Here is a 23724-nt window from a genome sequence, read left to right as displayed (position 1 = left end):
CGAGATACTTAACGTTTTATTTGTAGTTCTAGTTGGCTATATCACTAGTTAATTTTTTAGACATTGGATATCAAATTATTTGCAAAATATAAAAATATTTTAAAAATTTAATTTTTTTAAAGATCAATAATTTTTTCTATTTTTTTAAATATGTTTATTTTTAAAATATTATTAAATATATTTATTTTAAATAATACAATATATATGATAATTATTAGTTAAAATAAAATATAAAAAAATATTTATTTATTTTTTACAAATTTATAAATATATAAATACTTACTTAAAATCTAATATTTAATTCTATTAATATATAATTGAATCAATATCTGTAATTTTCGAATTAAATTCAGATAAATACCTTTTATATACGGTTTGAATTCGATCCACGAACTCCTTAACCACAATATCACTTTTTCATTCTTTTAACCCGGAAAGAGGGATAGATTATCTGGAGTTCAATTTGGAAGTTAAAATGCCAGCCCAAAATTAAAATTTTTCTATGAAAAGTAATGCATGAAGGCTTACCAGTTAAAGAAAGATTGCACTCTAGAATCCAAATGGTGAACCCAATTTGTAATCGTTGTGATGCTACAGTAGAATCAATTCTCCACTGTCTCACCCAGAGCGTAGGGCAGATGCAAAAAGAAACTCATTTGGCAGCAATACTAACCTGGCAGATTTGGAAGATGAGGAACTTGATAATTTTTGAAGTCAAAGTCATTTCTCTTCAAGAAGTAGTAGCTATTGCAAGATCCAGAACTTTGGAAGCAGTGACTCACCTCCATTGATGAAACTCCAAGAACGACACTCCTTCTCCAAAAACTCTTCCTTTTTCACTTTACCCTTTTTCACGTTCTATGTCTTAATGAGGAGATAACATCTAATACTTTTATTTAGTTAAAGAATTTCCATTTCTCTGTTGCTCTAAGGCCAAAATAGGTCTTTTATTTTATTATACCAATAAAATTTGTCTTTTAAAAAAAAAAGAAAGAGGGATGGATTCATGGATCCCACTTGGCCACTTGAAGTTGGAGCTGCTCCATAATCCTGATCTCAAGCCTAGGTCCGTAACCAAGGTTTTGCGGGTAAATACTAGAGATCTCAGGGGCACCCAGCAAAAAATAAAATTCACCAAAATGAACAAACAATAGTAAAAATTAGGAAACCGGAGAAGAAAAGAAAAAGAGTGAGTGTGTGTGTAAAAAACAGAAAAAGGTAGTAAGAAGCAAAATAAATCCCGTCGTCGAAATCCTCCCAATCTGCATCAATAGAAACCCTAACCATTGGGTAGGTGTTTCTCCTGCTCCTTCTCCTCCTCCTCCTCCCACCACCACCATGGATGCCATAAGGAAGCAGCTGGACGTGTTAATGGGAGCAAATCGGAACGGTGACGTCAGAGAGGTCAACCGCAAGTACTACGATCGAGACGTCTGCCGCCTCTACCTTGTCGGTCTCTGCCCACATGAACTCTTCCAGCTCACCGTAACTACCTAACGAACCATCTCTCTCTCTCTCTCTCTCTCTCTCTCTCTCTCTCTCTTTTGTTCCTTATGATTAGGGTTAGGGCTTAATTTTAGTTTTGTTATTTTTGTTTCTCTTTCAGAAAATGGATATGGGTCCATGCCCCAAGGTTCACTCCTTGCAGCTTCGGAAAGAGTATACTACCTTCTCGATCTCTATTTACTTTACTCATTTTAACCTTATTCTATAATCTTTTTCCCCTTCTTTCTTTCTTTCTTTCTTTCTTTCTTTCTTATGTTACCTGAATTGAAGATTTTAGCTGTAAAATGGTTTAGTTTGATTTTTAATGATCTACACCTGCTGCACGAGTGCTCCAATGATTTGTCATAATACTGATTCTTCACTGGAAAAAAGAGCCCCTCCAATTATTGATATAGGTTTGATTCTTCACAATGAGTATATTAGTGAGGAATTATGGATTTTACCTATGGTGGGAAGGACCTAAGCTGGAACCTTTTGGGGTTTTGTCATGTGATGACAAAATCGGTAGGAACATTTGTTATAGTAGTAGTTCAGATGAAGGGGAAGCTTAGCAGGTTAGGTAGAGGTAGACACATAAGAAACTGAAAACAAAACTATTAGAAGGGATTTAGACTAATGATCCTTTTAGTAGACATGGTTTTGTGTTAGGGCATAATATTGTCGTCAAAATGGCTTAGTCGGTGTTCACGTTGTATTGCTTTACCATTTCTAGATATGAGGAAGCAAAAGCGAAAGGGACAGATAATTATGACAGGGAGTTGGAGGATGTTATAGACAAGCTCATTGGTGAATGCGATAGGAAGATTGGTAGAGCTCTGAAGCGTCTTGAGGATGAAGATGCAAAAGCGGCAATTGCAATTTCAGTTTCTGAAGTTACTCAGGTGACGCTATGAGGCATGGTTGGGATTTTCTCAGTGATTGTGATGGTCTATAAATTCTAATGATTGTTCTGTTGAATGTGCAGACTCCTGAGGTGCTTGAGTTGTCAAAAGAAATCAAGGAGAAGTTAAAAGAAGCTGATCAATATGGTATAATTATTAGTCCATACTCCATAGACTTGTTAGCATGTAGATGATCCTGCATCTCTTTTCCGTTAATTGTATGAAATCATGCAATTCCACGGGGTATAATGCATGAATTACTTCTGCTTATGCCATTATAACCCCTTTTTTTGGGTCTTAAGTTGTAGCTTTTGCTGATAAGTTGAATGTATATATTGCCTAAGTATTATATTAATGTTTATTTTTTTGGTTCTTTCTAATGGTTCTTTGCTTGAAAAATGATAATGTATCTACATTTGTTGATGGTTCTGGTATGTTGTAGAATTGCATGGTGGCTATGCAGCCTACATCTATTCATAACATATATTTTCAAGTTTAATTACATGTAAAACCACATCAGTTGAAAGGGTTTATTCCTTTCACCAAAGCTGATTATGAGACTTTAAAAACATTTGTGGTGTTTAGGATTTGAACATTTGTGTACGCTTGATATTTTAATATTCCCCCCTTTTGATGAGCGTGGAGTTATATAAGATGTTATATTTTCATGTGTGTATTCCATGATGAAAACTTAAGTCTTTATTTATCTTTCCACCGTGTAAAATATTTTGGATGCAGATCTTGAAGGCAAGACAGATCTCAAGATTCGTGCTTTAGAGGTTGTGGAAGAACTTAGAACTAAAAGAGCAGACAAGCAGGTCAGTTATCCGTTATCACCCTTGAATGCTAAGATCCATGTGTCGTTGTCAGTGTTGTAAACTCTGGATCATTGTTTGACCTTTTTCCTTTCGTTGTTTATCCTTTGTCATTAGACTATTAAGATAGTTGTCTGATCACTATTTTAGAGGAGCATACTAACAATTCTTTTGACTTTCTAACAATTTCCAAACAGTCCATGCTCCTGTTAGATGCCTTTAACAAAGACAGGGCATCTTTACCTCAACCTCTGCCAAATCCACCTCCTTTGGCTCCCATTCCTGTTGCTGCTCCTGATCCTCGAACTCAAGAGATGATAAATGAGAAGTTGAAGAAAGCCGAGGACCTTGGTAAGCCACTGATCTGATATTCTTTAGCTTATTGGAAGACTGAGGAGAGATGCCTTCTTTAAGGAAAAAGCCCTTTAATTTATATTTAACAATATATAAGTTTGGATTAATGAACAGGCGAGCAAGGAAAGGTTGATGAGGCGCAAAAAGCATTGGAAGAAGCCGAAGCACTTAAGAAGGTCCTTCACTTTTTATAATATGGTTTTGTTTGTCTTGCTATTGAAATCATTTTGGGTACTGTTTGCTTATTTAAATCGAAGAGTTCATATATACCTGCAGTGATTTTTTCTTGTTAATTTTGATCTGTGTTAACAATCTGATTTTTGTGTCAGCTTCCGGCAAGGCAGGAGCCTGTAGTGGATAATTCAAATTCTTCAAAATATACAGCTGCTGATGTGCGGATTGTGAGTAGATTTCCTGTGTTCTATAACTTCAATGAGATTAAATCTGCACTCGTATTTCGATTACATTTCAAATGATGCATCAAAATAAATGAAATGTGTAATGTCAAGTCGTTTTCCATATTCTTGCATCCAAGCATTTCACTGCAACTTGTACCTTTTTGAGAGCAAAATACACATGTATCAGCATATATTATATATTATATCAATTGATTCTTATGTTTTCTTATTCATATATAACTACTCAGACTGATCAGAAGCTACGCGTGTGTGACATATGTGGAGCATTTTTGAGTGTTTATGACAGGTAACAACTGATCCTGTGCAATACATCTTTTTACCTATCTTTAAGTTTTGATAGGAATTTATGGAGTTAGAATTTGGGGTTTCAAGTGCTTCAGCTTTTGACCCGTTAGTAATACCTCTTGTCACCAGCAGGCTCTTGTGCCAGTTTTACGAGGATAACTTTTGCAGCTAAAGAATGTGCGTCTTTTCTGTTTTTGCTTGTCGATAATGCTATTCTTAGCTAGAAAATTTTTGGGGAAATCATGTGATACATCAGTTGCAATATATTAATTTTTTTTTTGTACGTTTCACTGTACCATTTTACTTTTTGTTACTATTTTCAGTGATCGCCGCTTAGCTGATCATTTTGGAGGGAAACTCCATTTAGGGTATATGCAGATTCGAGAGAAGTTAGCAGAACTCCAGGTAAAACATCTTATATGCAATTATTATCATTAATTATTTTGGATAATTGTTTATCTAATAATACATGAATAGTTTATTGGGGAGAGAATTTATCTCACAATATGGTATTATGTTATTTTCTTCTTCAGGAGGAGAGGACCAAGAGCCGGAAGTCACTTGATGACAGGAGGTGAATTTCTTTACTACAAGCTTGTAAGTATGATTTAATGATTAGTTAATTGTGTTTTGTGCATTTATTTGGCACTAGATCAAAAGAAAGGAGTAGGGATCGTGAGCCAAGTAGGGACCGTGATCGAGGTGACAGTCGTGAACGAGGGCGAGACTATGATCGTAGGAGCAGAGACCGCGATAGGCATCACGACAGAGATCGTGGATATGATAGAGAACGTGACAGAGACTATGATCGATCAAGACGTCGGAGGTCCCGCTCAAGATCACGAGAGAGATCCAGGGACTATGATCGCCACAGGTAAAGTTGTCACTAATTTTGGGCAACTATGAAATGTATTTGTGGTGCCTAACTCTTTTGTTTCTTTGGCAGGCGCTATGATCGGTACTAGGTATTTGATGTGGATCATTTGGATTATGATATAATATTTTAGTAGCCTGGTGTCGGACAAAATAATTTTGCAATTTCTGTGTTGAGAGGATTCTCCAATGATGGATGTAACTTGAGCTTTAGGTGTAGCTTTATGGTTTTGATGGATTGATGTTGGTTCAGAGCTATTGAGTCCACCTTGTAATTTGCCTACTTGGATCACTTCATCGACATTTGCACTTTTTAAAATAGTTGGTTTATTGTCTTAACATTTGTTATCCATCCGAAATACGATCATTTTGTCGTTATGAATTGTGAAAATTTTAGTTTAGTACAAATATATCTATAAGATTGCCCACACTTAAAATATAGACTTACTGCGAGTTGATTAATTGAAATCAAACTAGTCATCCATTTTAATGTGGATAATATTATTCCTTGATAATGACATTCTTATTAAGACATTTATGTAAATTTAATTTTAATACTCTTACATGATTATTCAATAAGATTTATGCGATTTTTTAGTTAGTATTGGTTATCTATATAAAATTCTTTCACATTGTGTACGAAATTAAATTCTTTTATATGGAAAAGAAAGACATATTTGGATATGTGCTCCCTATTTTTAATCATCTGTATTATTCGAATGTGAATCTGCGTTAGTTGGGACCAAGAAGCAATTAAATAGATATTTGATTAATTGCATATGGATTTTACTTCTAACATTGACATTGTAGAGGATTCTACTTCTAACTAACATTGCAGAATAATGGACAAATAAAGTAACAATGGAAATGGTCTTCGAAGATGATTCATTTGATTGCACTGGCATTAAAGTCAAAGTTAACAAAGAAAGAAACAAAAGCAACGGCTCAGATTTGCCGTGAAGCAGCATCAGCAACGAAAGGCAAGGTGGGAGTTCGTCCCACAACACAAGTAACCACACTGTAAACAAAACACACAACACTAAAAACGAAGAGAGCGTTGTGGGACCACACCATGACCTGGAACCCTAACCCGGTTCGACCGGGAGCGAGGATGCGCTGAATGAGAAGCGGCACCACGAGGAGAACGTCGAGCGTCACGGCCTGCATTGCGTTGAACCTCACATAGCGGGAGAGGGAGGTGTTCCTCACGATTCCGAGGTAGAGAGCGAAGAAGGCGATGAAGGAGGCGTATGGGAGAGAGCGGTAGAGCGAGTAAAGAGGGAAGAGTGGGTCGAAGAGCACGGCGAGGTTGGGGTTTGCGGAAAGGATGAACCGTCCGTACTGGAGTGAGTTGAAGAATGGGAGCGTGTATGCGGCGATTGAGATTAACCGTTCTGTTGGTGGCGGTGATGTGTATGAGCACGTTGTTGTTCGGGTCGATACGGTGCCGTTTTGGGGGATTCTTTTCGTTTTGAGGATTGGGAGAGGGGAGAATTGTCGCTGGTGAGTTTGGGTTAGGGTTTGGGGTTGGGGTTTGAGGAAGGTGGAGCGGAGGAGGAGAGGGATGGAAGCCATGTTTCCAAGGTAAGTTGCTGAATTTTGAGTTTAGGGCTTTACTTTGGTTTTGTTTTACACCGTTACTGGCTCTAACAATTCAATCAGTTGCCACTATAAGGTACAAATACACTTTAATAATACCACTCTCAGTCTACTATATTTTCATTAAATTTATTAAAATATTTTTTATTATCCTTAAATTTCTCTAGTTTTCTTTATACTGCATCCTATATGATATTTTAGGGAAACTTTTTTTTTTATTAAAAAAAAAGGTGCATTTGAGAATGATATCACTGTATCAGTAATTTTGGATTAACATTATCATCCTCCTAAATTATACCGTCAAATTAATATTTGAAAGTTTTTTAATGCAACTAACAAAAAAAAAATGACACGCTTTCTATTGAACAAATAGAATCATCTTCTGTCAAATTAGAGTAAATATTCATAGTAGTTTCTGAGATTCACGCAATTACTCATAGTAATCCTTAAGATCCCAATTTTCCTATTGTAGTCCTCCAGATAGAGCTCCGAGTACTCAAACTAGTCCCTGGCCATATTTCAGGTGATGACTCATCACCGGAGCGCTGACGTGGCCTAGGATTGCCACGCTGGAGTGCTGCCAACGGCTAGCTGAGCTGGCTAAGTTCCAATTTTTACCCAGATTGGTCCCTCCTAGTATAATTAACCCTAAATCCCCAAATTCTCATACACATCCCCTCTTCGTCTTGTTCACCTCTTCTTCTTCTTCTTTTATACACTTGTTCCTGTTCATGCACTCTCATCCGGGGCTGCTACTCATGTCGATAATGGGTGGAGGTAGCACTGCAGGTGGAAGCTCTGTTCGTTCCCCATCTAGCTGGAACCGGAGTAGAACGCAAATGAAGAGCAGAAGATCGGCCCTGCCAGAATGGTGCGGCTGTGGCTGTAGGCCAGTTCTCAGATGGTCTGGCACAGATTCAAATCCGAATAAACCGTTCTATGGCTGCCCCAATTATAATGTAGGTTAGAATAATCACTTGTGTTGCTGTTATTCTCCTCCCCTGACTGTTCTTGTGTTGTTATGCCTCCCCTGACTGTTCTTGAGTTGTTCCTCTCTAAACTTTGATCCTTTATTGGTTGCAGACAAGTGGGAAGAGATGGTGCGGGCTTTTTGTGTGGGCAGATTCTGTGAATGAGGAACAGGTTGAAAAGTCAGAATCGTGTGGTGATGAAGTGAAGATCAACGTTGATTGGAGGCTTCGAAGGTTGGAGGAGGATGTCCAGATGCAAAAAGTGATGACCCAGTTGTTAGTGTTAGCTCTGTGTGTATTGACAGTGTTGTTGGTGATCCTGTATTGTAAATGATGAATGAATTGGTGGTTTTGGGTTCGTTGTTATCAACATTTGTAAAAATCTACTTCTTGATGGAATGAAAAGTGCTATTAACTATGAAATTGTTGTTAATTTAAATTCCATTGTATATGAAAAAAAATAAAGAAACTGCTTCTTGAATGGTAAACCACATAGCATAGTATATTAACATAAATTCCATTGTTTATCAAGAAACAACAAAAGTTGACTGTAAAAGGCAGCCTAGAAACCATGTTGCTGCTATCTATAGTTTCATCAAAAGCAAGGCCAAGGCATACCAAAGAGGCCTTTGCATCACAGTTCACCATCTAGTCATTATACGATGGAAAAGACTAATTACAAAACACAAAACAGAAACTCCTAAGTACATATATCTAAAGTATTCAATTTTTCTTTCTTGGGGGCCTAAATCCTGGCGTTGGGATGAACTGCATCAAGTTGGCAAACTTTGAAGAAGTTGCTGAAGATGCACCCTGCAAGGAATTCACTGTTGGTGTGGTTGGCTGATTAGAGGATCGTCTTCGTGGTGACAGTTTCGAAGGTCTTTTCGGTGCAGGATCCTATAGGAGAAATAAGTGGCATTAAGTATTATTTATGCATGGAAATAACAACATACTCAAATGTAAAATTTTAGTTACCTTTTCAGAATCCTCTTGCTCAGAAGCAAAACGCAGAAACGGTGATGCACATCAAGCATCACCGCTTTCACTGCTGATATCAGTCCCTGCCAGATTCAGTAAATGTTACACACATAATCGTCCCTGACATTATAATCGTAACACATAATAGTTCCTACAATTGAAGGTCGTGACCCATAATAGTCCCTAACGTTTAATAAGACAGCCAGATTAATGAGAAAATCAGTAATTACAAGTTCTCCATAAAATACACTACAAGCATAATGAAAGCACAATTCTTCAAGTAAGCATAACAGCAGAATTCTTTCCCTAATAACTAACCATGAAAATCCAATGATCTCACAATTAATTCAGACAAGCATAACATCAAAGGTCTTACCCTAAAAACTAACCATCAAAATCCAATGAAAGCACAATTATTCACAGTAAGCATAACAACACAATTCTTAATATAAGATCACATAAAATCAAAGCAAGACATTCAAATTAAATCACACCTTTTGCATATCCGATATGAAGCACCAGTCATGCTCTTTATAATGCCCCAAGTCCTGATGAAGTAGCTCAAGAAACCATCTCCATGTCTCTGTATTCTCCACTCTGACAATAGTCCAGGCTATGACATAGATATGATGATTTGCATCTAACCCCACGGCTGACAAAACCTGTCCACCAAACCGGGTCTTCAGGAAAGCACCATCCAGACCTATCAAAGGACGGCAACCAGCCTTGAACCCGTTTTTGCAGCCACTTAAGCATATATACATTCTATCAAAGGTAACTTCACCATCTGGTTAGGGGTGGTGCATATTTGTACAGTGGAACCGGGATTAGTCTTCAACAGCGTCATACTATAATCCCTAACCATCCTATATTGCTCTTTCTTATCCCCATACACTACACTTCTTGCATCCATTAATGCCCTGGATATTGAGTTTTTATTCAGAGTCAAGTCAAACCGTGTCTTGAAGTAAGTTGTAGCCTCGCAGTGTCTAAAATTTGGATACTTTCTCACCTTCTTCACAAGCTTGCTGCATACCCAATTCCTGTTGACAGCCCTATTCTTGTCCTCTCTTGGGCAAGTGTGGTCATCATTGAATGTCTTAATTTGCCAACATGTGTGTGTCTTCATGGTCTCTTGATGCATAAGCCACCCATGGGCACTCTTTCACCTTACACACCACCCTGCACCTAATGTTATCATTTTTTACTATCTTTATGCTTCTACCCTCTTGGATTGTATATTCTCTCACAGCTTCTCTAAATTCTCATTTAGTTCCGAACTTCATGCCTACCTCAAGGTGCAGCTCTCCAAACCTTGCACTCTCCCTAAACAGCGGACTTGCCTCTTCAGATTCATTTCCTTCCTCCAGCTCATCTTTTGAGTTTGGAGGTGTCTTCATCTCCTCCGAATGCCAAGAATTGGTGCCATCTGAGTCAACACCTGGGTCTAGTCCATCCTCTACCCCTTCATGAACACAACCCACAAACCCAAGGTCAACCTCAGCGTCGCTCACCTCCTCCACCAAACCATCGTCTTCATGTAATATCTTCTCCTTCCCTTTATCTAGTGTCATGTTTCTCCTAATCCTACTCCCAGTTTTAGGATCATTCCCTGTAGCCTCAGAATCAGAGAAACTACCCTCATCCGGACCTGATTTGAACATGCTATCCTCTTCACTATCAGAGGAGTCAGAAGATACATCAAAGGGAACTTCATTGTTAAACACTTTGCTAGTAAATCCTCTAGCAGCAGACCGTGTACAGGGTCTCCTGGAAATACTTGGTCTCTTGGACAGTTTCTGCTTCTTGCTCTTATCTGATTTGGTGTTCTGACTGGATTTCCTGGGCTGGCTGATTTTGGTGGGCTTGGTGAGCTTGGTGGGCTTGGTGGGCTTGGTGGCTTTTGGGGAGTTGGTCTTCTTCAGAGTTTTGGTTGTCTTGGAAGGATTGGCAGTTTTGGAGTGTAATGGTTGTGATTGCCGTGGAGATGTTCTATTTTTTTTGGGACTGGATTTGCAAGAAGTGTTGGGTACAACCTTAGGGATAGGAGGAGCAACTATGATTGCATGAGTCTCTGTAACTGGGGGACTCACATCAGTATCTGTACCTGCATTACATCCCTCTCCACCATGATCATCCAAGTACACAACTGTGTTATCTCCCTCTAACACCTCCGGCACTGACACTGTATGCTCGAAATATATATCAATCAATCCCTCATTTGTCCTAGTACAATTTACTATCTCTCTTATCTCTTTGTCACTGTTTACATTTCTCAACCCCTTCTCCAAACATTTTCCAGGAACATGCCACCAGCACTGTTTAATGTTATTGTACCCAAGCTCCTTATGGTAGTTCCGTATGTAGAACACATCTAGAGTATCAGTGTCTAGATCACCTAAACAGGCCTTATTGTCCGGAGAATATATAATAATTCCTTCTGCATTTTTTTTTAAGTCACCCCCATGATGAAACATGATGTCCAACTTCTCCTCCATCTACAAGAAATTTAAAATTTTTACAATACATAGGGAGAATTTGAAAGCTTACTCATGCATTAAAAAGGAAAAATAATTACCACAAGAAAACATTTTTTTCCAAACCTCCATACTTCTCCCTGTTTTTTCCCTGTTTCATTCGGGTATTACAGCAACCCCACAAACCCCAACCAAGATTCAAACCCTAGACACTACAATGACACCAAAACTCCATAACCTCAACAACACTAACCAATGCTATCATCAACCAACACTGTATTCAAAATACAAAGTAAAAAAAAAAAAGGTTACCTTGAGTTCGATCACAACGTCAGAACCTCGTCTTTGTGGTGAAGGAAGGGAAGGGAAGAGCGACAACAACTTCTGATCAGATGACTTCTTCTCTCAAATTTTTGTAAACCCAGCAAATACAACCCTACGGCTACGCCATTGATGGGGAGATGAAGAAGAACTCAGAGGGTGGAAGAAGAAGAGACAAAGTGTTTGTGTTCGTGGAGAAAACTGTTTTTCATAATAAGTAACAACTATACGGCGTCGTTTTTGGCTTTCAAGGGCGCCAAACCCAAAACGACATCGTTTTGGACATGTCCCACGTGGCAATCCTAGGCCACGTCAGCGCTCCGGTGATGAGTCATCACCTGAAATATGGCCAGGGACTAGTTTGAGTGCTCGGAACTCTATCTGGAGGACTACAATAGAAAAATCGAGATCTTAAGGATTACTATGAGTAATTGCGTGAATCTCAGGGACTACTATGAGTATTTACTGGTCAAATTACCATAAAATGTTAGCAATAACAATTGAATTGCCACAAACGGCCGTTGTCACAATCAAAACGATGTCGTTTTCACAAAGCAATCCAAAACAATCGCAATTACCAAGTACCAACCAATCAACCATCTCCACTTCTCTGCCTCCTCCTCCTCCCTCTGCCACTGAAACTCAAGGAAGAAGCCTCGCACAACTCCATCTTGTGACTCAAATTTCTACTCTCACACCGCATCTCCTACTCCCTCCTCCGCTGGGCCACCAACTCCTTCAAACATTGTTAATTAATTAATTTTCCATTTGTTTAATATCCAATCCATTTCTTATCTCACACATTGTTCCATTGAGTTATTTTTATCTTCCTGTTCCCAAAACTACTTCAGTTTTAGTCTTTATAGTGTGTACATTTCTTGCTCCTTGCATCAAACAATTGGCTGAAAATGGGTGTGTAATAGTTATCAACATCTAATTTTGTGTAGACTAAATCTAAGACAAAACTTTTATGAATCTTCTACTAGATTAAATTGTTCGAGGTGCTGAAAAGCGTGGAAGCACACACTCGTGTCAACAACTATCCCCACACACGGTAAAATCATACAGGTATGATTAAATATTATACGCCAAGTAATTGTTTATCAAACAAACATAGTTTCTTACACAACCAACTTATAAGAAGTACCAAATGGCTTCGAATTACAAACACAAACTAGAAGTATATTTAGCATGGCTATCCCTAATACAAAGCTCATGGAAACATCTCAAAGCAACTCTTGGGTTCCATGTTTGGCTGCAGCTTTTCCCTTCCATTTGGTTGTTGGCTTGTTGCTTTCTCCGGGACGACCATATGAATAATAATCCAAGTATTATGAGGTCGATCCCAACGGTTAAACAAGTATCTGATTCTTGGAGCATGAGAATGGACAAAATAAGGAACATAACAACATGAATGCGAGTGAATTTTGCACCCACAAGAATAAATACTGCAAGAGCCCATCTAATCAAAAGGTAACTGAAGAATTCAATCCAGCGAACCAACTTGGACATGCTTACATGATGATTTATCAGCTTCAGGACAGGGCACAGCGGGTTCCTAAGTGCCTCCATATCTTTCCCCAAATATATTTCTTTGTTGACGGTTGCTGTGTCAGAAAAGCACATGGCGGATAGATTGAATTTGAAATAGCTGAAACTATAAACCAGTACCAAACTGGCAATTGCCACAAATAACCCAAGTTCTGCAGCTACCCTGAGCCGGTACTCTGGCACAGTTTACTTGTGGTGGTGCTGCTGGGCCTGTCCAGATAAAGAAGAAACAAAGAAATAAAAAAGGCGAATCGAAACCGAGTAATTTGTTTTATCCGAAGCAGTAATAATGAAATTTGGCGACCTTATTATTCCTGGAAGCCATGGGTGCAGCAGAGGAGTTTGTTTGGTTCAGAGCCATCCTTCCTAGATAGTGTACAAGAGGTAGAGAGCAATGAAAAGTGGAGGGTTTCAGAGCAGCAAACGTAACATTCGGTAATGGAATTCGGAAATGATAAATTATTGTTAACAGAGCTTAAGCAATGTCCTTCCTTTGGTCTCATCAACCCATTTGTTCATTTACAAAAGAGTTGAGAAACTGCATGACGCCCTAGAAGATGTGAATAGCATCAATAGAAGCAGCGGAACAACCCGAGTAAAACAAAAAAAATCGTCATGAAAACTAGACAAAAATAATAGATTTATTAATTTTCATATCTATCAATAATCAACACACTTTACTCTGAAAAACTAGCCCTTTTTTATTCCATCATCACGTTAAGTTTCTTGAGATTTGTAATATGCAGCAGGACCCCAGCACCACCAGCAGCAACAGTGCCAATACAAGCGCCAGCTGCTGCATCTGCAGCTGTGGTAATTGCAGTACTATATATTGGTCGTCATCTTCATTCTCATGGTGGTTGTCTTGCATATTATGAAGCCCTTTGTACCATTGAAGCCGCTTGGAGGTTTCTGTTTCTAGGCATTCATCAGTTGGCATCGGTGAAGTCTTTGGCATTTGAGAAGAGGAACTTCCTGAGCTTTGGGGAAGCTTTTAATACGTTCCTTCCACCGATGGTACATATCAGCATGAATTTCTTGAGTTTTGCTCTAAATTTGGTCCTGCTATTCCCAGTGTATCCTGCAGTACAATGTGTTCTTAACTTCTTATGCTCCTTTGCATGTTAATGCCATTGTATTATTTTGCTGAACTAGCACATAAAGCCATTGGCATTACTGTAATCTCAGGTTTATTCAAGATGCCCCTCATTGTTTTCTACCTTAGAGGTCCCTTGGCAGTTGGCATCTCCCTCATGATTGGAATTCCAAGGAATAAGAGTGAACGGGGATGCCATAATAGGGGCTATGAATGCCTCAATAACTCATCTAGCTGTGTTATGTTTATGAATTTCTGGAATTGGACCATGTAATAACTTATATAATATCTTCATTTACACAACTTTAGTTTGAAAGTTTTTGCCATGGACTTGAAAATAGTTTACGATGGATGTGCCTCTTGCTATGGTATAAGAAATGGTTGATATTTGAGTTTTTAACTGTGAATTCACTTTTTTACATGTCCCAAACCTTCTTAAATGTCATTTGTTTGGATCATCAAACTTGTGACTAGAAAGTAGAAACAGACCAAGAGACTAACAAGACCTCATTATCAGCTATCAATTATATGTTTGGATATATAATGAAAAAAAAATTTTTTAGCTATTAATTATGTTTGGATATAATAATATAAAAATATTTTTTTGTTTATTTATTACGTGAAAATTTTTTTTTAAAAAAAAAATTTAAAAAGATATAAATGATAGCTTTCAAAAGAATATTTTTTATTTTTCTAGTATTTTTATTTGTTTTATTAGAAATTTGACAAATACATTAATAAATAAAATAAAGTTTTTTTAATTAAATTTTTTATCAATTTAATGACACCCAAACAAACAATAATATCATTCTCATTCAACTATATTTTCATTAAATTTATTAAAATACTTATTAGATGATAGATTAAAGGTTGATATTAAAATGAGTATTATGAAGTATTTTGTAGATAGAGTATGTTAAAATGTAAGAATATATCATAATTATTAGATATCTTATATTCATAAAGCAAATGTGTAGAATAATTAATTTTAATAAATAATTATTATTTAGAAGCAAAAATATTTTAATTAACTAATATATGCTTTACGAATAAATTATTAACTATTATGATGCAAAACTAGTTATAAATAAATTTTTAAAAAAATGATAAAATAAATAATAAAATGAATGTTAACATATGAAAATATTGTAATTAAAATACCTTAATTCAATAATAAAACTTTAAATTAAAATAATTTATGAAACGAAATTATATAAAAGAGTAGATTCTTTATTTTATAAAATGAAAATATTGAATATAAGAAAAAATGCAACATTTATTTATTGACTTTTAGAAATAGAATTAAATTGGTTATTGTTCAGAACCTCGCTCATTTATTATTATTATTATTAGCTTGAACTGAAGGACAACCAATTGCAGTTTATTAAGGATAAACTTGAATTGACTTTTAGAAAAAATATTTTTATTTTTATTTTTTTTAAAAATAAGGTATTGTTGATTTTTAAAAAATTAAATAATATGTTTTTATAAAAATATTTTTTCAAAAACACGTATTTAAATATATTTAAAATTTAATAAAAAAAATTATTTTTAGACTTAGTTATTCTATTAATTTCTATAATTTTATTAAATTTATAGTTAGATTTTTATTTTTTTTTCATTTAGTTTTTATACTATTTTTAATTTTGTAATTAGGTACTTTTTGTGCTAAAATCGTTAAAATTAACGAAATATTCTTTTTAAAAAATATAAAAAATTTAATTAGATTTTTAATTATGAATTTCTTTAATTTGTGAAAAAATATTTCGTTAACTTTAATATTTTTTATATTAACAAAAACTTAAGTATACCATTAAAAACAATACAGAATCTAATTAAAAAAAATTATAAGAACCTAATTGTAAATGTAATGAAATTATAAAGATTAATAGAATAATAAACTTTCTTCTTAATAATTCTTTTTAATCAAATAAACCGATGGAAACCAATTTTTTGAAAAGGTATGTTTTTTTCATTCAAATAATTCTCCTTGCATCAACCAGAATTTGATAAAGTTGGCCCAATGACTTTTCCAAACTTTACGCGAGTAATAGACCAATTCTCATTTCTGCAACTCTCTCTCTTACATGGTGTGAGCTCTCATCTCACCGGTCACCACCACACTTTCCAACTTGGACAAAGTTTTATCAACTATTCCCATGCATAATTAATTTCACATTTGTGTGTAGCGAAAAAGAACGAGATTCTATAAACACTAGTAAAATGCAAAGTTAAGGCTCACTGGATAATTATACATACTGCAAGTAATTGTTAGTCAAGAACCCGTAGTTCCTTACCCAACCAACTTATTGGAAGCACTAAGGGTGTTTTTGGGAACTCGTTGGAAGGGAAGAAGTACGTTTAGACTTCTTGAAAGCTTTAACTTTTGGTTTGGCAAAATTTTTTTCCATAAAGGCAGAAGTGATTCTGCTGCCAAAACCAACGTTTACAAGAAGCAACTATTTTTAGCTTCTGCGTTTTTCTAACGAGCTTTTTAGCCATGATACTAACCATTTATTTATCTTTTACCAACTTTATCCTTCATGTATGTTATTATATTATTTATAAAATTATTGTTATTTCTATTTATATGAGCTCTATTTTTTTATTATTTATTTTTTTATTTTTTTTCAACTGTTTGTTTGATATTATACACTTTTATAATTGTGATTTTTGTGTATTATGTTTGTTATTATCTTTTTATAATATGATTTATTAATTCTGTTAGGTAAAGTAAATTAAACAAAAAATTAACTGTAAATAATAATAATAATAATATAAAAAATTATAGCATACTAAAAAAAGAGTACTAAAAATACTAAAAATATACTATATAAAAAGATCATCAAGAATTTTCAGATTTGTTTCAATTACTATAAAGTAAATATTTAATTTTTTTATTATTTTTAGTACTCTCTTTTATAATTGTAATTCTCATATACTATGTTTTAGTGTAATTTTTTATAATATAGATTATGATTCTATTAAAAAAAATAAATAAAAAATTAATCATAGATAATAATAAAATCATAAACGTTGGATTCTAAATTAATATTAAGAATAAGATTATTGACAGTACTAGAATAAGAATACGATATAAAAAAAATACTAAAATAACATTCTTAGTTAATACTTAAAAAAATGTAACATATTTGATTAAATATTCTTTTATATATTTATAAAATTTATATTGTTTTATTTTTATTTAAAAATATATTTTATCTATTTTTATATGTTATTTTTATTTTAGTAAGTAAATATTAATTTTATTATAAAATTAACTAATAAGATTTATTTAAATATCTAAATTAAAATTATAGGATAATATAAAAAAATTATTTAAGTTGAGGTCTATTTCAGTAATTTTTTATCTAAAAGTGATTTTGAATGGTATAAGCTAAACAACATTTATTTTACTATAATCAATTTTGATACAAAAATTACCAAACATAAATCACTTTAAGACAAACTTACTTTTTATCAAAATCAAGTTTGCAAAATCAATTTTATACAAATTTCCGTTTACAAATTGTAATCCAAACACACACTAAATCGCTCCTAAGTCACGGTTGCACAAATTTAAATTACAAAAACAAGACTCGAATAGACAGCCAACACACAAACACAAATTTAAATTTCAGATCATGCATTTTGCTCTCAACAAATTTCAATTATTCTGAAATCTTTAAGAATTACACTCATTAGAGATATCGGATTTATTTGTCAATTTTAATAAATTTATAATAATTTTTATTATAAAATAATTAAGTTAAATTAGTTAATTTTACAATAAAAAAACCGATATATCTAATAAGAATAACTTTTAAAAATTTATTTATAAAATAATAAAAATTTATTAGAGACTAAATGCAAATCTAAAATTTATTGGATACAAGTCGCACTAACTTAGGCTGCAGCTTTTCCGTCGGATTTGGTTTTTGCATTTTTCCGGGACGGCCATATGAATAATAATCCAAGTATTATAAGGTAGATTCCAATGGTTAAAGCACCTGATCCTTGGAGCATGAGGAGAATGGACCAGATAAAGAACATGACAGAATGAATGCGAGAGAATTTTGGACCCAGAAGAAGTAATACAGCAACAGCCCATATAATCACAAGGAAACTGAACAATTGAATTAAGGGAATCACGTTGGACATGCTTACACGTTGAATTATCAGCTTCAGGAAAGGGCATAGCAGGTTCATAAGTGCCAACATATAGTTCCCCAAACTTGTTTCTTTTTCGATGACCGTTTTGGTGTCAGAAAAACACAAGTCGAATAGATTGAAATAGATGAAAATATGAACCAGTACCATACTGGCAAGTGCCACAAATAACCCAACTTCTGCAGCTACCTTAAGCCCATGATCTTGCTGCTGGGGCAGTCGATGGCCAAAGATCAATTCAAACAGGGAAACTGAGTAATCTATTTCTTTAATACATACAACAAGAACAACAAGTAAAAAGGAAGCAGTAATAATAAAATTTGGCGCACCTTATTATTGGAGGAAGGCATGGGTGCACCCGAGGAGTTTGTCTGGTTGAAATCATGGCCTTGTGTATGGTTCTGAACCATCCCGCCTGGCTTATAAGAAGGGGAAATGAGCAAGAGAAGAGATGGAAGTTTCAGAGGTGCAAACGTAATATGCGGTAATGGCCTTCTAAAATGAATAAATTATTGTGAATGGATTGAGCTTAACATATCCCCCTTCCTTAATTGAGTCCCCATCAACCCATTAGTTTTTAATTCGCGTTACGCGTTAGTGGATAAGTGAATAACGTCAGTGGAAGCAGACATCCGGAGCCCGGTGAAGAAAACAAGACAAAAATAAGATTTATTAATTCTCATATGAATATCAATAATCAAGAGACTAACAAGACGCACTTTATTACTGCGTGTTTCCAAAGATAATTCCCTTTTCAAGTTTACTACTCGATCAGCTAATCGGAAACCCATACGATTCCAATGTCGGAAGGGCAGCCAGCTGACGTGGTAATCAATACTCTCTTGTTTTTAACAAAAACTTTGCCCAAATTAACACCCTTCTGCTTCTTCTTTCAGGCATCTAATCCCCCCATGGAGATGCCAGACTCACATATGCTTTCCTTTGAAATACAACACTCACTCTCACCTATGCTAGTAAGTTACACGATAATCTTGTGCCGTGCCTTCTCCTATTTTAATGTTTGTTTCTTCCACTTGATTCACAACTACTTCCTACTTCCTGGATACCAATTCTCATCTTTTCTCAAAATCCAAACTGTATAATTAATTAATAATTCAAACACACTTTTGGTTCCAAAATATCCAAACTCACCCTTATAATATTTTCTTCTATGTTTTCACAGGGCTATATTTCATGGGAAAAGTAGCCCTTTTTATTCCATCATCACGTTAAGTTTCTCGAGATTTGTAATATGCAGCAGCAGCAGCAGCAGCCGCATGAAGCCCTTCCTACCATCAGGTCATTTCTTCCCCAGATGTTTTCGATGGTGCGGGAAGCCAATGAGAAAACTCGTGGGTTTCTGCTTCTAGGCATTAATGGCGTCGTATTTCATCAATTGACATCGGTGACCTCTTATGTTTTTGATGAGAAGAGGAAGTTACTCAACTTTGGGGAAGCTTTTAATATGTCCCTTCCACCGATGGTCCATATCAGCATGATTGTTTTGAGTTTCGCGCTGAATTATGTCCTCCTATTCCGAGTTAACCCTGGAATACAATGTATTCTTCTACTCGTGACCATATTAGTGCCGTCGTATTATTTTGCTGAACTTGCTCGTAGAGCCGCTGGTATTGCTGTTGACTTAGGTTCGTACAGGATGCCCCTCATATGGTTTTCCTTTTTCGGGGGCATCGGCATGGCGCTGTTTTGTGGTTCAACGGTACTGCTCATAGTCTTTTTATCATGGCTATTTGCAAGAAGAAGAGGACTGCAATTCCAAGGAATAACGGTGAATGGGGATTCCATAATAGGGGCTATGAATGCGTGACCAACTCATGGACCTCTGTGTTCATCAAACCATATAATAACTTGTAGTTTGCGATGAACTTGTTAATAGTTTTTGTCTCCGGCTGTGATGATGTTGATGAGCTAGCTTTTAGCGGTGAATTCACCTTTTAACATGGCCAAACATATTTAGGGATGAGAGAATAAGACGGAATGGATGTTTTATACGCATATCCGTTATGGGTTTGTTTTGGTGTGTCTTTAAGAAAAAAAAAATCCTCTAAAAAAAGATCTTTTTTTCAAAGATCTTTTAAAAATGTAAAAATAATTATGTTTAAACATGATAATATACAAATATTTTTTTGTTTATTTATTATATTACGAGTTTGTTTTGGTGAGTTTTTAAGGAAATATCTTTTTTGTGTTATATTTTTTTAAAAGATTTTATGAAAAAGTAAAAGTAATTTTATGTTTGGGTATCTCATGTAAAAAGATTTTTTTATCTTTTTATCTATCAATTATGTTTGGGTATAACAATATAAAAGTACTTTTTTATTTATTTATTATATGAAAAACATCTTTTTTTAAAAAAAAATCTTTTAAAAAAAGGTGTAAATTACATCTTCTCAAAAAAATATTTATTTTTGTAGTGCTTTTACTTTTACAATTAAAAATTTTTCAAATACTCTAAAAAATAAAAATAAAAAAATTTCATCAAGATAACGACGTCCAAACAAACATCGAAACATTTTTTTCTATAAAAATTCTTTTTAAAAAATACAAAATATAATTTTTAAAAAATATATATTTTTTATTTTTTAATATTGTTATTATTAAAAATTTGTTCATGTTAAAAAAATTATAAAAAAAATTAATAATTTAATGACAAGTTGACAACCAAAAAAGTCTTTGTTCATTTTGAATACTTAGGTATCGTGCTTCCCACTTCCTATCTTGTTACTTTTATATTATGGTGGTTACTATGATAAAGATGCCTCTTTTAACTTTAGGTAAAGACATTTTCTTTTGTGTGGTTGATATTGATTTAAAAGTGTTTTACTAAAAGTGTTGTTTTAAAGAGAAAGTGTTACCCTTAATCGTTAATTTGGCTCTGATACCAATTTTTCAAATTCGATTTTTCTTTTAATTCTTCTTTTGAAATTTATACTAACTCTTCATATTTTGCTTCGAATAAGTTTATAATTTGTCTTGGTGGTACTCTATTCAAAGGATTTTGATAAAAATAATTTACAATTTTATAATCTAAAGTATTAACCATTTCTACAATTTCTCTTGTATTTGTTATATGATTATTTATTACTAGTCATTGATGTATATTTATAATTCTGATTTCATATTTATAATTTTTTAATTTTGTTCTAATTTCTATCATAATAATATTCTTTTTTACAGGGATTATTATAAAGTCTTTTATATGTTTGTCTTTTTCTATAATTTCTTAAATTCTCAAAAACTTCTTTTATTTCTACACTTTCTCTTGCTTGTAAATATCTTCTCAATTTCATTTTCCATCTTTTCTTTTAACAGTTTTAATCGTAATATAGTTTTCCAAACATTTATAAATTTCCTAAATTTAATTCCAACTTGTTTATATTTATTCTTATTTCTATCTTTTTTATTATAAGATCATCAATTTCGACCTGAAGATTATTTAGTTCTTTTTTATACTCCTCTATTTTATTTTTTAATTTTTTCGCTCTTTTCCTTTTTATTTTATTTTCTGGTTTCTCAATCTTTTTATGCTTCATAATTCTAAAAACAGTTTTGTTTAGCATTATTTATTTTAGAACTTCTGCAAATTCTATCATCGATTCGTGACTATTTTCTAGATATTCTATTAATTTTTCTAGTTCTTCAACTTCTTTTTTCAGCTTATTATATAGATTATTTTTAGAGCTTTAAATGCTCTTTGATTTATTTCAGAAAACTGCAAATAATTCAAACGATTCTCTCTTTCAAAGAGCTCTTGTTTCTTATCTTGATAAGTTACATATATTTCTTCCTTATTTATTATCATAATTTAATATTTAGGGTTTCATTTAATTTTTCGACCTTTTTTGTTAGTTCTTTTATTTCAGAGTCTTCTTCTTTAATTTTTAATTTAGATAAACTTAAGGGACTATTGATTTTAGATTCTCTTATTTGAAAATTTGATGAAACCAATTTTTTTTATGGTTCTTTTAATAATAGAATTGGGTTTTCAATAACTTTATATTTTGGTATTTCTATTTTTACAATTTTCTGAAATAATTCATCAACATAAATTCTTTCTCTATTTTTAAATATTATACTATGATGGCTATTTGTTAAAGCATAATTTATTGCATATGTAATTGAAAACGGTTCATCATCTTGTTCCATTAAACTTTTTCTATGGAATTTATAAGCTAAACTTATAGATCTACCAAGATTTTCAGTTGATAAAGGTATAGCATATCCAAGATGGGCATTAAATTTAACATTTACATTTGCTAAATTTCCATGAACAATCCCAATTATTTGATCTATTGGGTCATCCGTAATTTTTTTGTCACAGATTGCTAAACTTATTGGTGAATTAATTCCTTTCATATATGTAGATTTGATTAAAACTTGTATGGTACTAATATGGATCCATCCAATTTTAGATCTTTTCTGTTGATCCTTAATTTTCTCAATTTGTTTACTTAGTTCTTCATCATTTATCAAAGCTATTTCAAGTTCTCCATTAGTAGATTTTATTTTTACAGGGGCTTCAAGTTAAATTTTTTCATAGTATATTATATTTGTTCTCCACATTTATATATGGATGGAACAATGAATCTATAATTTTGAATAAATATTTCAACCATTTCTACTTTTTGGTCAATTTTATGTATTGATTTGTTAGCTATTCTAACTCTTAATGGTTTCTTTAATTTTTTCCAATCAAGTTTTATATTTGTACTAGCAAAGCATTGTGTTGCTCCAGAATCTATGAAAGCATTTATAAACTTTTCTGTTATTTTTATAGTAATAATAAATGTGGCATTATTTTTCAGTCTCTGAGTCTGTTTCTGAGACATATTCAAAAATATAGTCTAAGTTATCATCTGATTCTTCTAATGGTTCCATGAAACAAGACTTAGCAATTTCTAATTGTTTGGTAAGATCTTTTTTATCCTTCTTTTTTGGACATTCATTTGCATAGTGTCCCTCTTCCTGGCAATACCAATATTTACAATTTTTTTTTTATTTGGGCAATAGTTATTTTTTTGTTTTTTGTTTTTATTGTTATTTCTTTTTCTAAAATACCTCTTTTTTCTCCAATTTGGATAGTATTTTTTTTCTAAATTGATATTTTCTTTTTCTTTGAAAATTTTTATTAAGACCATATTTTTGAGGTATTTCTTCATTATCCTCACAGTAAATTCTAATTATATTTTCAAATCTTTTTTGAGTTGCTTCTTGCATACAACGTTCTTTTATTTCATCTCTTATTGCAGAGGTTGCTCCGCCAAAATTATTTTCAATTATTCCTCTATTTATTTCTCTTATAAATCTTCCCATTATAAATTTATTAGCAGGGTATGGAAGTTTTGTTATATACATACTAAGATAATGGTTTTTATCTTCTTCTTTTAGTTTATAATAATGTATT

The 23724-nt window shown here is 33.6% G+C and overlaps 4 protein-coding genes, 1 long non-coding RNA gene and 1 pseudogene across 8 annotated transcripts; 3 read left to right on the top strand and 3 right to left on the bottom strand.

The window, feature by feature from the left end:
- The first annotated feature begins 1008 nt into the window (after positions 1-1008).
- Positions 1009-5511, top strand: LOC107635167 (U1 snRNP-associated protein usp106). The gene is made up of 13 exons (XM_016338551.3): positions 1009-1485; positions 1607-1659; positions 2219-2387; positions 2471-2534; positions 3126-3205; positions 3400-3553; positions 3671-3732; positions 3886-3957; positions 4203-4261; positions 4584-4665; positions 4794-4834; positions 4913-5134; positions 5207-5511. Exons 1-13 carry the CDS (start codon positions 1339-1341, stop codon positions 5223-5225), a joined length of 1224 nt encoding a protein of 407 aa, XP_016194037.2. The 5' UTR covers positions 1009-1338; the 3' UTR covers positions 5226-5511.
- Positions 5512-6001: 490 nt separating this feature from the next.
- TIC20-II (chloroplast import component Tic20-II) lies at positions 6002-6803 on the bottom strand. The gene has a single exon (XM_016341270.3). The coding sequence runs from the start codon at positions 6706-6708 to the stop codon at positions 6079-6081; it is 630 nt and encodes a 209-aa protein (XP_016196756.1). The 5' UTR covers positions 6709-6803; the 3' UTR covers positions 6002-6078.
- Positions 6804-9162: 2359 nt separating this feature from the next.
- LOC148569423 (uncharacterized) lies at positions 9163-11182 on the bottom strand (annotated as a pseudogene).
- A 920-nt stretch (positions 11183-12102) lies between these two features.
- Positions 12103-14432, top strand: LOC148569422 (uncharacterized). The gene is made up of 2 exons (XR_015880834.1): positions 12103-12550; positions 13780-14432. It is a non-coding gene; the product is annotated as an uncharacterized LOC148569422 (long non-coding RNA).
- Positions 14433-17629: 3197 nt separating this feature from the next.
- LOC107635160 (uncharacterized) lies at positions 17630-18808 on the bottom strand. Its single transcript, XM_016338546.3, has 2 exons — positions 18629-18808; positions 17630-18509 (listed from the first exon to the last, which is right to left on the bottom strand). Exons 1-2 carry the CDS (start codon positions 18707-18709, stop codon positions 18036-18038), a joined length of 555 nt encoding a protein of 184 aa, XP_016194032.2. The 5' UTR covers positions 18710-18808; the 3' UTR covers positions 17630-18035.
- Positions 18809-19002: 194 nt separating this feature from the next.
- Positions 19003-20423, top strand: LOC107635159 (uncharacterized). Of its 4 annotated transcripts, none has more exons than XM_016338542.3 (3): positions 19003-19126; positions 19196-19273; positions 19558-20423. In XM_016338542.3, the coding sequence occupies exons 1-3, from the start codon at positions 19100-19102 to the stop codon at positions 20125-20127; spliced, it is 675 nt and encodes a 224-aa protein (XP_016194028.1). In that variant the 5' UTR covers positions 19003-19099; the 3' UTR covers positions 20128-20423. The 4 variants fall into 4 exon arrangements, with proteins under 4 accessions (XP_016194028.1, XP_016194026.1, XP_016194031.1 ...); XM_016338543.3 differs by having other exon boundaries at positions 19076-19123; XM_016338540.3 differs by having other exon boundaries at positions 19025-19273.
- Positions 20424-23724: the final 3301 nt, after the last annotated feature.

Source organism: Arachis ipaensis, chromosome B4, assembly GCF_059453495.1.
Source record: "Arachis ipaensis isolate K30076 ecotype BB chromosome B4, ASM5945349v1, whole genome shotgun sequence".
NCBI lineage: Eukaryota > Viridiplantae > Streptophyta > Magnoliopsida > Fabales > Fabaceae > Arachis > Arachis ipaensis.
Note: the sequence above shows the minus strand (reverse complement) of the source record. Positions and strands in the feature narration are given on the sequence as shown.

What these genes read in the sequence shown, in the direction of transcription:
- LOC107635167 (XM_016338551.3), top strand. Translation starts at nt 1,339, where the DNA reads ATGGATGCCATAAGGAAGCAGCTGGACGTGTTAATGGGAGCAAATCGG. An exon ending in TCCTTGCAGCTTCGGAAAGA is followed by an intron (nt 1,660 to 2,218) that starts GTATACTACCTT and finishes TACCATTTCTAG; the next exon opens with ATATGAGGAAGCAAAAGCGA. An exon ending in CAGTTTCTGAAGTTACTCAG is followed by an intron (nt 2,388 to 2,470) that starts GTGACGCTATGA and finishes TTGAATGTGCAG; the next exon opens with ACTCCTGAGGTGCTTGAGTT.
- TIC20-II (XM_016341270.3), bottom strand. Translation starts at nt 6,708, where the DNA reads ATGGCTTCCATCCCTCTCCTCCTCCGCTCCACCTTCCTCAAACCCCAA.
- LOC107635160 (XM_016338546.3), bottom strand. Translation starts at nt 18,709, where the DNA reads ATGGTTCAGAACCATACACAAGGCCATGATTTCAACCAGACAAACTCC. An exon ending in TGCCTTCCTCCAATAATAAG is followed by an intron (nt 18,510 to 18,628) that starts GTGCGCCAAATT and finishes CGACTGCCCCAG; the next exon opens with CAGCAAGATCATGGGCTTAA.
- LOC107635159 (XM_016338540.3), top strand. Translation starts at nt 19,100, where the DNA reads ATGTCGGAAGGGCAGCCAGCTGACGTGGTAATCAATACTCTCTTGTTT. An exon ending in ACTCACTCTCACCTATGCTA is followed by an intron (nt 19,274 to 19,557) that starts GTAAGTTACACG and finishes TGTAATATGCAG; the next exon opens with CAGCAGCAGCAGCAGCCGCA.